The sequence below is a fragment of the Gambusia affinis genome, linkage group LG07 (genome assembly GCF_019740435.1).
Source record: "Gambusia affinis linkage group LG07, SWU_Gaff_1.0, whole genome shotgun sequence".
Classification (NCBI taxonomy): Eukaryota; Metazoa; Chordata; class Actinopteri; order Cyprinodontiformes; family Poeciliidae; genus Gambusia; species Gambusia affinis.
The window spans coordinates 19,019,026-19,034,976 of NC_057874.1; the positions used below are offsets into that span (position 1 = coordinate 19,019,026).

The 15,951-nt window shown below is 37.8% G+C and overlaps 2 protein-coding genes across 3 annotated transcripts in view; both read right to left on the reverse strand.

Moving 5' to 3' along the window:
* Window positions 1-1,370: 1,370 nt before the first annotated feature.
* Window positions 1,371-10,700, reverse strand: LOC122834041 (kazrin-like). Of its 2 annotated transcripts, XM_044122127.1 has the most exons (9): window positions 10,619-10,695; window positions 9,890-9,950; window positions 5,939-6,109; window positions 5,723-5,841; window positions 4,517-4,748; window positions 4,134-4,235; window positions 3,348-3,514; window positions 3,082-3,178; window positions 1,371-1,768 (listed from the first exon to the last, which is right to left on the reverse strand). In XM_044122127.1, the coding sequence occupies exons 1-9, from the start codon at window positions 10,666-10,668 to the stop codon at window positions 1,607-1,609; spliced, it is 1,161 nt and encodes a 386-aa protein (XP_043978062.1). In that variant the 5' UTR covers window positions 10,669-10,695; the 3' UTR covers window positions 1,371-1,606. The 2 variants fall into 2 exon arrangements, with proteins under 2 accessions (XP_043978062.1, XP_043978063.1); XM_044122128.1 differs by lacking the exon at window positions 9,890-9,950 and having other exon boundaries at window positions 10,619-10,700.
* Window positions 9,890-15,951, reverse strand: part of LOC122834039 (kazrin-like) — a 156,815-nt gene continuing 150,753 nt past the window's right edge. The window contains exons 9-12 of the mRNA XM_044122126.1: window positions 15,566-15,736; window positions 13,381-13,561; window positions 13,094-13,227; window positions 9,890-12,447 (exon numbers count right to left, since the gene is read on the reverse strand). Of these exons, the coding sequence (XP_043978061.1) occupies window positions 12,277-12,447; window positions 13,094-13,227; window positions 13,381-13,561; window positions 15,566-15,736 (657 nt within the window). The 3' untranslated portion in view covers window positions 9,890-12,276. The remainder of the gene's footprint in view (window positions 12,448-13,093; window positions 13,228-13,380; window positions 13,562-15,565; window positions 15,737-15,951) is intronic.

The following is a 15,951-nucleotide window of genomic DNA, read 5'->3' on the forward strand; positions in this document are numbered from 1 at the left end:
TCTTTTAGTTAACAGGCCAATCTCCTGTTTAGTCTCTATTTCAACTTAAAAGTAGACAGATTGTTTGCTTAAAGGCTTAATTTTCCAGGTTTAAAACATTCCTTTTTGATAAAGCTTATATTTAGAGCAACTTAGGTTTCCCCGAGCTAACTCTCTAGCTATGCTACTATAGGTTTAGGCTGCTGGAAGACATCCAGTAATGACCACATTTTGTCATTCTAGCTGCTACATTCTCCTGCTACTCTCTAATTTTACGCTACTTGCTATTAATTCAGCTTTTCACTTTTCATAGATGCTACACCTGGTCTGGCGCTCTATTTGGCTGAGATATTGCTGCCAACACTTAAACATTCTCTACAGACGATAAACCTGCCTGTCTTTTAGTGTTTAGCTCTGTCTCTCTCCTAGACAACGCTATTGAGTGAGCTTTTGCTTTTAAAATAAATTAAAACCGACTCAGATCATATCTGTTGAGACTCGTTTCCCTCCGAGATGAAGCCCCTAAAAAGCTACTACTTCCTTTAATGTTTTACTTTTCTCTGATGTAGGAAGTACTCCTTAATCAGTGCTTGTTTCTTTTTTGTGTGTATGCTCTGTATTTTCATACAAGCCAGTCAGTCATGGTGGTTAAAGGGGAGTTTTTTCTCCCCACTGTCGCTGCATGCATGCTCGGCATAAGAAATTGCGACACAATGTGAACGACTGTCTACCGTCGCTACATGTTGGTCTGAGAGGAGTGAATGCTGCATGTCAACTTGGTTTCCTTAGACAGAAACTTTTAACACTAATTGAATAATGAACTGAAATTAATGTATTGTTTGGTAAGTAGGATCAATTGGAATTCGACTGAAACTGTTTGATTAGACTGAACTCTCTTTTTGTGACTTTCTGCTACATGATGTAAATAAATTGAACTGAATTGGGCTTGATTTGGGTTCACGCCCAAAACAAATCCTTGTTGAAGAATAGGACTTATTCTTACACTGCAGTGTAAGAATAAGTTATTAATTTGGCATGTTTCATGGTTTTCCCAAACTTCAGTAATCATATGTAATAAATAGGATTGGCACTGTGAGGGAGGATATAGCAAGTTTTCAGGGGTCTTCATACTCAACTCCGCTGCTCAATCCACATATTAATTTTTCTAGCAAACATGGCACCATAAGAGAAATAAACAGTCTTTTAAACGGTATAATCAACCCAATGCAAAAGTCCCTAACATTTGTTCTAATCTATGAATGTAAAAACATGAACAAGTTTTATGTAAACAAAACAACATACCTCAGTTCACATGAAGAAGTAGACAGAAGCACTGAGATCATGAGACTTTTTACATAAGGCATCACAGGGGCACTGAGTGCAGTTTTGAGTTATTTTTTATGATTTCTGCTTGTTTTTATTAATTACATATAAACCTCAATCAAAAAACTTACAAAACAAAAATGACTTTAGACAATTCATTAATGTACAACAGCTACATCGGGTCTTTTGAAGTGCAGAAGTAGATCTGATCTACAGAATAACGTTAGCTAAACCTTTAAAAACGCTCTAGCGTTGTAGAGCTGGAAACACGACAGTGTAAACAGACAACATCTCCACGGCTCCTTCACACGTTGGTGATTTCGACGCTCTTGAAGGTGTGCATGGGGCTTCCCTTGGCGCGGGGAACGGCGTGAACTCTGGCCTCTCTGGGCAGAGAGCCGCAGTTGCCATGGAAACCAAGGCCACGCTTCACGGAGTGACTTTCTGCGCGTAACCTCAGCGGACTCTGAAAAGATGACACAAGAAATTAAACTGTATTTTGGAGGAGGGGTTTTCTCCGGACTCAACGCAGTCCTTCCCCAACCTGTTGCTGGAGACTGCTGGTCAGCTGTCTGAAAAAAAGACTTCTCTCCGAAAGAGAGAAAATTGTAATTAAAAAAAGTTTAAATATTTTCAGTTGAACGATTTTGTCTTCTCTGTTTTAGATAAAAGCAATTACACGATGTCGTGCATTTATGTTTTAAATTTGTGTTTGAATCCTGTGAAATCGTAATAATACTGAAAGTTGTACTTACCAATGCTACCAAGTATTTAATCTAGTTTCTAGAGCAAATAATATTAGTACAGTTTAAAAGACAAAACTAACAAGTAACTTCAGCACAATATAGGAGTTTGTTTCAACATCAATGAAAAAATTGTAGTTCAACTGGTAGATTATTTCACTTATTACAAAAGATTTTCCCATGTTACAAATTAAATAATCTGCCATTGTAACTAGAATTTTTTCAGCCATACTGAGGAATTATTGGCTTAAAAACAAATTATATCTTGCTGAAAAGTTACTTGAAAGTTAATATTGTCTTACGTAAAGTGTACAAATATTATTTTTACTAGAAACTAGACTAAAATACTTGGTAAGATTTGTGTTTTTGCAGTGTAACAAGAATCTTCCTCTACATTGGTTTCTGTTCTGTTGTTGTCAGTCAGTCATAATCTGTGATCTAACATCTTTTTTGGATTTCTCTACACCCTGTTGTGTTGTGTTTCTGTATGTTTTTTATTTACTATTATAGTTTCATTATATATAGGTCTGCCTTTATGCCGCCATCTTGCATCTGATACAAAAAGGAAGACATATATATATATATCTATATTAAATGTGTAAATTAGAAATAACTTAATTTAAAGAGAGTGAGGTGAATTGGATGCATTTCTAACTCTATGCAGAGTTTCCAGGAACTCAAAATGACCTTCCAAAATTATGTTTATGTCTGTCTCTCATTTATTCTTCAGTTTAATTATTCTAAAAGGTGAATGGATGAAAAGCAGTAATTGTGCAGTGTAAATGTTCTTGTGGAACAGTGAGGTATTTCCAGATTATATTCTCTCTGCTGAAACAAAGAAATTGACTCCAGTCTGCAAATTAAAGCCATTGTGAGTCTTGAGATAATTTCCTAAAATCAAATTGTTGAGGTGTTTTATTTTTCATTGTACCCTTGTTAGCAATGTTTGAGCTTTAACAAGCATAAAGGAGTCAGTGAGTTCAGCTTTGGACTGTTGGGCTGGTTGTTTACTGACAGGCGAGAAATGACAAGGTACCTTTCCTAATCTCCTGATGGAGGACCTTTCATCAGCAAAGCGGTTAACAGCCACAGGTGAAGAAGAGCTGATAACCTCAGAGCCCTGCTCTGTGTTACTGTAAACAGAGAGGAAAGAGACTGTTAGTCATTTATGTGTCAGGGATTAACAACGCAAAAGAATTTATGGCAAGTTCCAGACTAGCAGCAATGTTAATAAATCATTTATTTACTGCCCAGTGCTGAAGAGATGAACGTCACCAGCAGGGGGCAGAGTGTTTATGCTACCTGAGCGGGGCGGAGAGCAACTTCATTTCTTCATACAGGTGTCTGTGCAGCATGTGTTTGTTGCTGGGGATTCCCAGAGCATTGGCCAAGGCCTCTGTGTCGAAGGACTGGTCCAGGGCGATTACTGCACCATGAATGCCTTTTCCCTGAAGGTTTTCTGCAAACTCCTTCAGAGAAAAATGAGGAAGAAAGGAGTCGCATAAAAGCGTCTGTGATGCTAACAAACACAACACAGTGGTTTGTTGGTTTCTTTACCAACAAACCAGGAAAAGAAAGTTTTAAAACCAGTGTTTATTTATGGTGTTAAAAGTTTAACATTTACACTTTAGGTACAGATAGATGAAATACAGCTCTGGAAAAAATTAAGACCACTTAAAATGATCAGTTTCTCTGATTTTACTTTTTATAGCTATATGTTTGATCATTGTTCTTTTATTCTGTTAACTGACAGCTTGTCTCTGAAATTACAAGCAAAAATTTAGTATTTATTTGCAGAAAATGAGAAATGGTCCAAATAACGAAAAAGATGCAGAGCTTTCAGACCTCAAATAATGCAAAGAAAACAAGTTTATATTGATTTAGAAACAACAATACTAATGTTTTAACTCAGGAAGAGTTCAGAAATCAATATTTGGTGAAAAAACCAGAAGGTTTTCGATGAGGTTCAGTGCAGTGGGCTCTTCATTTTTTCCACAGCTGTATTTATATCACAAAGGTGAATAAGTTTCAGAATCCTGTTAAGGTCTGTAATTACAAAACAGTGGTGGTGTGTTGGGTTGCTCCTACCTTGAGGTCTATGTCCTTGATCCACTTCATCACTCTGTGACACGTCCAGACGAGCGGGTCCCGGTTTTCATGCTCACATTTTAAGCGCCGTAATTGCAAGGCCTTGAAAAAAAAGAACAAAAAAACAAACCAGGAAAGAAAGAATAGTGACCTCTTAAGGATGTATTTAATTAACTCATGGTCAGGCTTTGGTGACACGTTGGTATAATTTTATTGTTACACCCAACAAACAAAAACGTGAATTGAAAATTAAGACCTTGGTCCTTGACTCTTAAATTTTAAAGGATTAACAGATTTAAATATTTAATCAGCGTCTTTTTTGGCTAAATTTCTTGTCTGCTGTACAGTTATGTGATTTTTGGTAGCGAAGTCCGTGACCTGACCTCTTTGTCGAAGCTCAGCATCTGCAGGAGCTGGATGGCCAGAAGCAGACTGGTCTGGTGGAAATGGTCACCGATGTTCAGGAATCTCTCCAGATCTCTGCGGCTGAGCGAGTTCAGCACTCGACCGTCCACTAAGTTGGTCTGGAAGGTTTGGGAGTACTGAGGCAGACCAACGTCACTCAGCCACGATGTCGAGACCCAATGATGGTCCAGCTCTGACGCTTTAGAAAGTCTGAGGATGGCAAGACACAGAATGGAGACTAAACTATTTATTCCACATAATGAATCAGAGTCAAACACCCAACAGACTGAAGGACAGCAGGTATTTTAAGTTTCACAAGGACATAAATAAATTATTGATGAACAAGCCTCATGTTCAGTTCCTGTGAGGAGTAAGAAGCTGCTTAAAAGAAAACTGTATTTTCTATTTTCGGCAAGTAAAGTGAGAGAGACCTAGAATTTTAGAAATAACAGGAAGGCTGACTGCAGTACAGGAAAAGTACTATGTTTTATCCTTTTGAATATTTAACCAATTATATATTCAAAATTATAAATTTTACATTTTTGGCCTTGCACACAATTTGACAGCATCTGTGCTCCATATATAAAATGTTGTTACTTATCTACAGCTATATGTTGTTAAGTATCATTTACATGATTATTATTCGCTTAATTTAACATGATTACATAAATTCATTTCACTTCCATTTTATTTTTATTTGATTCACTCAATAAAAATATTAATAGTTAATATAACTTCTAAAAGAAATCATGAATGAAAACCAGCAAAAAAATATTCATTTATATTTTCCCCTTATTCACATAAAAAGTAATAGCATAATTTTAAAAGGTGAAGTGAAATATATTTAAGTGCCAAACATGATTTCATTTGGAAAGAGTAAGTGTTTTATTTTGAAGGGTGCCTAACCGGATCTGGTTTTATCGTGTCTTACGTTGCTAGGATACCAAAAGTTCGTGTGTTTTTTTTTTGGTGCCCTTACTTGTTCAGCAAAAACTGAACATAAATGTTGAGGAACGTCAACCGAGCCTCCGTTATAACTTCATTGCGTAATATAAAACAGCTAAAACATGACTTCTAGAAAAAAAATATAGCTTTGAATGACGATTTTAACTTATAATTCTCACAGGTCAAAGTTAGCTGAGGCATTAAAATCTCAAATTTCTGAAAAAGTAACGTTTGCTTACCCCTGGTCCCCCTCTGCTCTCCTGTAATCCTCAATGGCCAGCCTCACTTTCCTGCGGTGAATTTGATTACCGATACCCAGACCCAGCTCTAAATCCTCATCCGTCAGGCTCAGCAGCACCTAAACAGCCAAACAGCCGTTCTTAAAGAAAAGTCATGCTATTTTAAAATTCATAAAGACATAAAGAAACGTCGTAAAAGTGAAAGTAAAGGCAAACCTTTCCACTTTTCACATTTTCTGAGCAGGCTCGGATGTACATGGGCATCCCCATGACCACCTCCATCCAGGCCTGGACGGCCCCCGCCCTCCAGTGGGACATGCAGGTGGTGCGGGTGAGCTCCGCCTGCTGGAGGCGGTCCAGCTGCTCCTCCCCGTCCGACATGCTGTGCTGTGTGTCAGAGTCTGGGTTGGTCAGGAGAAGTTAGGGCGCGGCAAACAGGAGAGGTTCAGGACCAGAGGGATATGGAAATCAAACACAGTGACGGTCTAAAAAAATCTCCTGAGAATGTCAGTTAAAAAAAGTAAACATATTTTATATATATATAGTAAGATAAGTAAGAACTTTGTTTCCAGCTGGATTTTTGGTACCACTTCATTTGAAAGAGTGTGACATGACACTGTCATGAACGTGAAAGTCTTCATAGATGTTTATGACTAATGAATAATGCAATTAGCTACATTATTCAGTCAACAATAACATTTAAAGTGCAAAGGTTTTAGTGCAAACCTGAATTAAAAGTGCATTTAAAGTCTATTAAAAGTGTCAACTTTGCACTATTTAATAAATATTGACACTTTTAATGCAAAGTTGCATTGAAAGTGTCATCGTTTGACTGTTTTAATGAAAACAAATAAAGACTCCTTCACGTTCATTACAGTTTCATATCTGTATTATACACACCCCTTCAAATAAAGTGTTACCCATTTTTTCCTATGAACAGATGCATCTCAGTAAATCAGGATATTCATTAAAAATGTTTTTTTTAATAATTCACTGGGTTTATTACATGCTGAGTGACATGTGTCAACAGTTTATTTCTGTTAATGGTTTAATAAGTATGAATTGTGGTGCACCAACTGCAATTTTGTAGACAATAGTTGATCTTTAAAAAGCCCGACCTTCAAATTCCCATTTTGGCCGATACTGATTTTTTTTTTTTTCCTTTTGTCTGAAATGTTGATAAATATAGCAAGAAAACCATTGTGTTGGTAACAGTGGGATGATTATAGTTAACTGGAAATGTACAGACATGACTTGGTGTGTCAAATCTCTCTCACTGCAGAGCGAAAGAGGACAAGGCATGCACTCAGCAGTAGCTCCTTTAGCATTAATTAGCATGGAAAATTAGTTCTCAAGTAGGAGCAGCAACACATTTTTACTCAAGTAAAAGTGAAAAGTAGCCATCCAAGGAATTACTCAAGTAGGAGTAAAAAGGTATTTGGTAAACAGTCTGAGAAACTGATCAAAACATCACTCATTTAACATTTAAAAATTACATTATCAGACAGACCAAAATGTAAAGTTATGTGGAAATTTTGGTATTTTATAGACTTACATGAAAATAATTCATTAAACTATCACAATTACAATTTCAATATAAAACTTATGAAACTTTAATAAAAACTGCAGGTGTGTGTCTGGTCAGTGAAGTTACTCACAGTGGGTGCAGTTAAAGAAATTTCACTGAATTACTTAATAAAATAAATGTAACTACGGTCCAGCTTTGGTAGGAATCAATCATCTTGTGACTGCTGAGGTGTTTGTGTCCTTCAGGTTGCCTGCAGTGTTCTGGTGTCTCTCCTTCATATTGTCCATGATCCACTGTGAGGTTCAGGTCAGCCCAGTTTGGCCACTGACTGTGAAAACTTCACTCTGAACTTCAAGCTACATGGACTCTGTGCCTCTCAACTATTCCTCCAGACTTTGAGACTTTTATTTGTAAAAATGAAATCCAATCTGTTCACACCGAGTTCCTCTCCAGTTATTTTCCTCCTTGACCCAGATGAGACACTTTGGACGTTGTTTCTGGTGCAGCAGAGGAGAAATGTGACAGTTCTAGTACATGACCTGGATAGGTCTGTGAAGCCCTGACTACTGCTGCAGTCCCCACCTTGTGGATTTCTCCCAAACTTCCACCAATTCATCTGGCCATACCTCTCTGCTTTCCCATGCAGAGTTCTGGGGGCGCTGGTACCACTCGACAGCCATTTTTGGGCCAGAGACGGTCACAAGTCTCTCCCAAACTTTTACATTGTTATGTATGTGATAAAACAATACATAATTCAGTGGCACTATTTTGTGTTGTATGTGGAAGAATACCAAATGTGGTATCAGCGCATTGATCTCACTATGTTGTTGGGAAAAAAGTCTAATAAATTAAGTCGCGTTCCACTGAGGTTCTGTTGAGTTTATATAGTTAAGTTATGAGAAGAAACATAACATACATGGAATTTGTTTCATAACTCTCCAAAAGCCACCGTCATCTCTGTCACTTGTGCAGCCATTTTTTCTGCCACACTTGGTCCTTCCACTCAACTTTCCACTAAGTCTGAACCAGAAGTGATCTGCACCATCTGTGTAAGCAACGCAGCGCAAACAAACCATAGAGAAACCATGGCTTCAAGACCAACAAAACGAAGTATACCGACACTCTTGACCAATGTGCAAGAGAAAGCTTTATCAACAAAATGGCTGCTGTAGGAATTGACCCGTGGGAGACAGAGAATGAAAACACGCTGCGTCTGATCTCCTACTATGACATGGTTCATTACTTAGTGAACACCAAGAAGTGTGTAAACCACAGAGGAGCTTCATGGCCTGAAATCCTACAATCAATGTTTCAACGGCTTTGTAGAGGACGTTCAAACTCTTCACATGAACGACACGGTTCTGGTGACTGGCAAAGTAAGTACTAACATGTAGGCCATGTTCGTCTTTCAGATAAAAGCTACATTAGCTAAGCTAATTTTGCTAGTTCAGTAATAAGTACTGCTACAGTAAATCTATCTTGTTACACAGATGTGGGTAGAGTGCTCAAAAATTGTGACTGAGTAGTTCTTGTAATATGCTTATATTGTTAATAAGTTAGATAGGAACAAGAGAGCTAGTGCTAAGCTCATGGCTTGATTATTGTTGTCATAGCAACTGTCATGCCAGTTAGTTACAGTATCTACCAAGACAGCTGTCAGCTACAAACTCCCATCAATACTATGTATATGATGGGAAACAAGACTCCGAACAGTCAGTGATGACCTTTAGTGACTTTTCCCCGACAGATTCCTTGTTGTTTTCATATATAATATGTGAGATTTAGTTTGTAATGTAAATGTTTTGCTTTTTAAAATTTTATTACTGAAGTCTTCGGACAGAGGCTTCTTCAAAGTTGCAGTAATACAGACTGCTGCAGGAAATCATTACGGCCAACAGCCATCACCATCTACTGTTTGAAGAATTTTAATTAATACGAGTCACAAGAACATTTCATTTTCCATTGGAAAATTCTAATAAAGTATTTTTTATTTGAACTACTTAAGCCTAAAAAACATTATATAGTTTGATTTAGTGAGATGCATCTGCAATTGTAGCTAAACTTTTTGTTAAATGCAAAAATTACACCCTAAATCCACCAGATGGTGCTACAATATTTGTGTTAATGTATTCAGTTTTTTGTTGTTTTTGAATAAACTGGAGTTAGCAAACATTGTTTAATTAAAAGAAGTCAGAATCGTCTCTCTGAACATGTCAGGTTGCAGCTAGATTTGTCAAATTTGCTTCGAGATTCACAGCTGACTGTAAAGTGTTAATTATTATTAACTATCTGATGAATGTGACAAGACTTACCATTAGGAAAATGTATTACAGACACAGGGATCATTCATAAAACCTCATGCTTCTGCCCATTAACCGCCTTTGTGAAAGACTAAAAACACTGACTCTTCGTGAACCGACGAATCCAGGGAGATTCGTCTCCACATGCTGACACAAAGGGCTGCATGCAAATCCCAGCCTCACTGCAAACTCCTTCTCTCTCTCTTTCTTTCTTTCTTTCTTTTCTCCTCAACGAACAGCGACACAAACTTGTGTTTTTCTGAATGGACATGAGCGATATGAATAATCCCCGAGGTGCAGAAACAGACAGCTGGTAATCACAGATGAGGAGTTACTCACTGGTTTAGGAGGAGCTGCCATTAGGGAATGGCAGGAGGAGCGGGAGGAGACACACGTTAGACTGAGACACAGGAACAGGATTACTCATGGAACAGAACAACGGCCACAACGTGTTCACTTTCTGGTTTTATTTTTAAAATAGGATTTTCATTTCAGTTATAATTCACTTGGAAAGCTCCTCAGCATTTGACTGCAACAGATGCAGGCAGATAAATATCAGGAATTAACTCTCTGTTTATCTCTTTTTTTTCCTCTTTAAATAAAATACTTCAATAGATTTCATCTTTTGCGCATGTATTGTTATCCTAATTTACAAAGCATTTTAACAGGTTTATTAGAGCCACATTTGCAGGAATTGAGGAGGGTGTGAACAAAAAACAAAATAAAACAAAAATAGGAACATTCTTAGTAAGTCAGGGTGCAGGCATTGGTAATGCAAGGTTTGGTATAAAAAAACGGGAAAAGTAACACAGAAGGGATGTTTTCATGTTGCTTAATTTGACAGGAAATGAACAGATATCTAATCAAAGCAACACGTAGGGACCATGCATGTATTAAAAGCACATTCCTTTGTCTCAGATTGGCACATGTTAGCTGGAAATGAGTCGAGACATTAACAGAGTTACATGGCTGCTGCTATGATGAAGCTAAAGGTGATAAGTTTTAAACTTTTGGCACTTTTTGCACATGGTTTGGAAAGCTAGCGCTGTGTTTGTGTTTTTAACTCACTGCAGTTGTGCTTTCCATAAAAAGGCTGCTGGTCTGCCAGTGGTTTTCATAACGTTTAGGGATGTCCCGATCTGATCCAGTCCGGGCTCTGGATCGGTCTGAATAATGGACCCCAAAGTGGCTGATCTCGTTCTCTCTGGTCGCCGTAGCAACAAACACAGTTTAGCCCTCTGAGTTTCAACTCTCCGCCTGGATATTTTTGCTTATTTTAATTGGACGCAGTAATTTAAATGTCCTGTGAGTAAATATATTTTGCCCATTTCTCCCTAACAACTGGAACTTTCAATGTCAACCAGATTATTTTCGCAATTTACCGTCTATTAAAAGAGTGTCTCGTCAGATTATATGCTCCCTGCTACGGCGGGAGAGAAATTACCGTAATAACCCAATATTTGCTGGAAAGCGCAACGTCTCCCTTTCAGAAACCGTTGACATTTTTCAGGTAGCGCAAAGTGTCGTGGAATTACAGTAAAGCAAATTTAGCTTGCAAAACGGTTTGTCGCCAACACGTTCGGTCAAACAGGGTTGAAACGAAAGATAATCAGAGGTGAAAAACTATTTTCAGAACTTTGATACTCGATTATCTTTTTTTTTTGGTAATGTTTGTAATTTTAAATGCAGAGATTTCCTTTAACTAATCAAGCACTAACAATGTTTCTGTTATTTTGGGGGGTTTTAATAGCAAAGCAGAACAAACCAAAAGAGTAAAAGTCCAGCTCTGATACTGTTTTTAAATCTGTCAAGATGGTGGTACTTGGAAAAACTTGTATTTATTGAAGCAGTAATTTTTGCAAAAATGGTCAGAAATGGGAAATAGCATTACTTCATGCTAAAAGAGTGAAGAACTGACATATTTTACGTGCACATGATGGGAGAGGCTCTGCATTACTGGTACTTTTTGGAAAAATGTTCTTGTATGGGACTGGTTCTCATTGGTTTTAGTCTGGCATTATGTGACAAAATAAAGCTGTAAATACTATGAGTTTTTTCACAATCCAGGGTGGAGCTTTGACGTCTGAGTTAAGAAACTTTTGATTATTTTTTCTTGAAATTTTCTCAGATTTCATCGAGTTGAACTCTAGTTCTCATCTCACAGAGGTAGAGGAACGACAGCAACAGAGAAAGGTTGTTGGTCACTTCAAGTTTCACTCGGTATTGATAAATACTGAACCTGAAATGATCGATCGGGACATAAACTGGCAATAAAAAAGAGAAATAAATGCTGCAAACCATGATGAAAGCAACCATAGAGTAACAAAACCCAGATAACATTAATATTTAAACACTATTTTTCACAATAGCTCCTATATTTACATATAAACAGCAGTCCTTCAAGTCTCTATTTATGAAAAAAAACCCATAAAACATGAAGACATTTAGAAGATAATACAGCATAAACATGTCTACACATTGTAATAACCCTGTATATATATTTATATGCATGTAAACATATATACATATGCATACATGTACAACTATAAATATATATATTTAATTTACAAACATACATTTTTCTTGGGTTGTGTACTGTACATTTACGGCAACAGCAGTCTCTGTTTCCATCACAATCCATCCATCTCCTTCCTCCAGACACACGCAGTTAAAACATGTCCACATGTAACACACACACACACACACACACACACGCTCACTCAGCTTCACCAGTCGGCATCCTCCTCTATGTAATAATCAGGGGTGGCTGTACCATCAAACAAGCCGGGGTCCAGTGACTTGCGCTGCTTTCCTCGGGTGAAAACCCGTGACAGAGATCCCAGAGTCATCTTGTCCTTCTTCTTCTTACGCTTCTGGTCTTCTAGGTCTTCCATGGACTGAGACGGAGACAGGAGACATGCAGGAGCATGCAGTGAAAACAACAACTTCATGGTTTTAAATTTTGTTTCTTTAGTTTAATTCATTGCTGTAACAAACATTTGATTACATCATTGGATTTACTGAGTCTGATTAACGTGGCATCAGGTTTTAGATCACTGAGGGAAATATTTAACCCGCTCTTCCTGACTGAATTGTTTTAATTCAGTTTCACTGAAACTGAGACCCAAACGGAAATATAAAAACATACAAAATGTAAATTTTGCTAGATAGGTCCTCTTCAAAAGCCTTTATCTTTGATTAAATTATATTATCATTGGTAAACTTATCTGTTTATTTACTCAGGTTTTCACTGATGCTTTGGATAAAAATAATGTTACAAAAAGTCTGTTTTGAAAAGAAACGTTACTTACAGCAGATTATAAAACCATAACTTTTTTTTGATTGATGCTTTGCAAAAACGTGAACAAGAGTAATTCAAAGAGCTTGGAAATCAAAATACTTCTTTAAAATAACTGAATTACCACTTATTGAGCAGACAGGCTGAAGCCACCAAGCCGACAGAGAAAGACAAACCAAAGAAAAGGAAGAACAGAGAGGAAACCTTGTAGCTGGAATCACTGGGATTACTGGAGCATTTCTTACGTTACAGAGGGAGTGAGTCCGATGACGAGGCGAGTTGATGTCGCTGGGCGTAGACGAGCGCTCCCCGTCAGCTGCTGAGGCGTCTGAGATCACAGACGGCTGGCGAGTGTGGCAGGGACTGATCCTGACCACAGCTACACACATCCACACACACACACACACACACACATTGGAAATTCCCCACAGTTAGTTCAGGAAACCTCCAGAAAGCCCTCTGTTAGTTCGCTGACTGACGGAAACACCAAGCAAGACGGCGGCGATGCAGGGCGGAGTGGTGCGGCGCTTACCCTGCCGGTCAGCGTTGTGTCCGTGGTAGAGCGTCTGCTGGCTCTGACGGATGGCGGCGGTGAGCGGCAGGTCGGCCTGCATCACCCACTCCTGACTGCCATTCACCAGCGGCTCCGGCTGCACCACCAGCGAGTGACGCTTGGGGACGTCTTTCGTCAGCGTGGCCAGAGACTGCTTGGCCTGGAAAACCACCACACACAACCGCAAACATCACAACAATTTATTTTTATTCACTTTTACTTTCAGACACAGATTTAAAACCCACAAACTCTAAAATGCTTAGTTTTAGCATCGGGAATAATCAATATTGTCTCAGGAATATTGATCAGATATTTAGGAATTAAGAAAGAAATCTGTAAAGATCCATCAGGTTGGAGTAACCTTCCTCACTGAGATCTACAAAAACACAGAATCGTATTTTCTACTGAAATTATATTAAGACATTTAAATAAGACACAACTAACTTAGAAATATTTCTTCAGCAAGACCCTGAAGCTTGTTTAACGTCAATAATTTCTTAATATTGATGAAAAAGTGCCGGTTCCTTTGGCAGATTATTTTACTTACAATGAGACATTTTTCCCATATTATGAGTGAAATAATCTGACAGTGAATCTAGTATTTTTTCAGAAATATTAAAGAATTACTGACTTGAAACAAGCTTCAGTTACTTGTAAGTTAGTTTTATCTTTTTTCCAGTGTATTAAAATGACTGCACTAGAAACAAGACAAAAATACTTTGTAAGGTTTTGTGTTTTTGCAGTGTAACTTATCTTCCTCACCAAGATCTATCACCTCATCAGAAAAACATTTTTAGTCCAGGGTCTAGTGCAAATATTACTACAATTGAAAAAGACAAAACTAATTCCCAGTTTTTTAAAACAAGATATTGGAGCTTTATTTTCAACTCAATAATTGATTGGAAAAAATTCTAGTCCCACTGGGAGATTATTTCACTTTTAACAAGACATTTAATCCACAATATTCTGCTTTAACTGAGAAGCATCAAAGTAAATTAAAGCATTTCACACTGTTCTTCAGATTTATATCTATTAAATAAATCATGTTGCTCACTAGTTAAATTAATTGACAACTTCTGTTGATCTGTGATATAAAATCTGAACCATTTACGTTTACTTCATACAACAGACCGTACTAAGAAAAAATAAAAAGAAAGAGAAAACAAAAATTATAAGATTAAAGTCGTAATATTAGGAGAACAATGTTGTAATAATATGGGAATAAAATCCAATTAAGTCAAGAAAAAGACAATATTACCAGAATAATGTCGTGATATGAAGACTTTATTCTCATACGACTTTATTATTGTAATATGACTTTATTCTCTTCATTTCATTATTTTTTTTGGACATTCTTTATTTAAGAATATTTTGAATCCAACATATATCCATATGTATATCTAAACATGAACATACATAGTTAATTTTATAACTTTAATCTCATATTTTTATTTTTGTAGCGCGGCCCTAATAATCAGTGGAAACATCAAGATTGATGACAATAGAGAAAAGGGATAAATTTTTCTGATCAGTTCTAAATATTCAGGTGTCTAAATATGCAGCATGTTTGTAAACCACCTAGTTGTTACATTTTGTCACTGATTATTTATCTATTAAGTTATTTATGATCTGAAGACAAAACTGGTTCATCCTGTGAAATTTTTCACAGGTCAGCGATATGTAGTATTTTCTCTGCAAGCGATCAGGTTCAGGGCTGAAAAGGAAATAAAAATCAGCTAAAGAATCAAATGAAATGCAAAAACAACAAAAAAGTACAAAGTTGTGCTTTTTTTTAAAACGTTTCCGTCTTCAGAAACGCTCAGTGGCACCCAGCGGAGGGGGAGAAGGAAATAAGAGTCGACAGAATGATATTTAGCAGCGGATTTGTCGGCGATGTGCCAACAAATCAGATCTGCGCTGCAGCTTGATGTGAGGGTCTGTGGGCGGCTGCGACTCGCCACGGGAGGAGAGATTAATGGCTCACAGAGCGGCAGCTGAACCTGGAAGGAGCTGCAGAACAAAAACACACACATCCTCCTGCTAACCAGAGGAAGTTCTCCACAGAACCCAAACCCGCCGCCACTTTTACTTCTCATGGATTCTGACAGAGTATTTAACTGATGGCGTGCTCTCTCTGCGACTGCTAATGTTCACGATGACTCACCATGGTGAGCTCGGCCTCCAGCTCCTTAATCCTGTTCTCCTTCATGTCTATCTGAGAGCGCAGCATGTTGGCCTGCTCCGTGGATTCTTTGGTTTGCCTCCTCAGGTCCCATTTCTCCCGCTCCAGAACATCCTTCTCCTTCGCCAGGACTTTCACCGCATCCTCGCTCTCCTGCAGCGACACACGCAGAGCAGTTGCTGATTAATGACGGAGCTGCTTCAAATAATCACTGGAGCTACAAGAGCAGTAAAGCTGCTGCACACTGCAAAAACACAAACTATGTTTTCATCTGGTTTCTAGCACAAATGTCTTAGTACAGGTGAGATAAGACAAAACAATTCACAAATAACTCTTCACCAAAGTACAGAAGCATGTGTTAACTAAAT

Excerpts from the sequence above, each read along its gene's own strand:
- LOC122834041 (XM_044122127.1), bottom strand. The coding sequence starts at position 10,668 with ATGAAAACCACTGGCAGACCAGCAGCCTTTTTATGGAAAGCACAACTG. Across the intron at positions 5,842-5,938 it reads AAAATGTGAAAAGTGGAAAG|GTGCTGCTGAGCCTGACGGA; the intron begins GTTTGCCTTTAC and ends TTGGCTGTTTAG. Across the intron at positions 3,515-4,133 it reads TCAAGGACATAGACCTCAAG|GAGTTTGCAGAAAACCTTCA; the intron begins GTAGGAGCAACC and ends TTTTCTCTGAAG.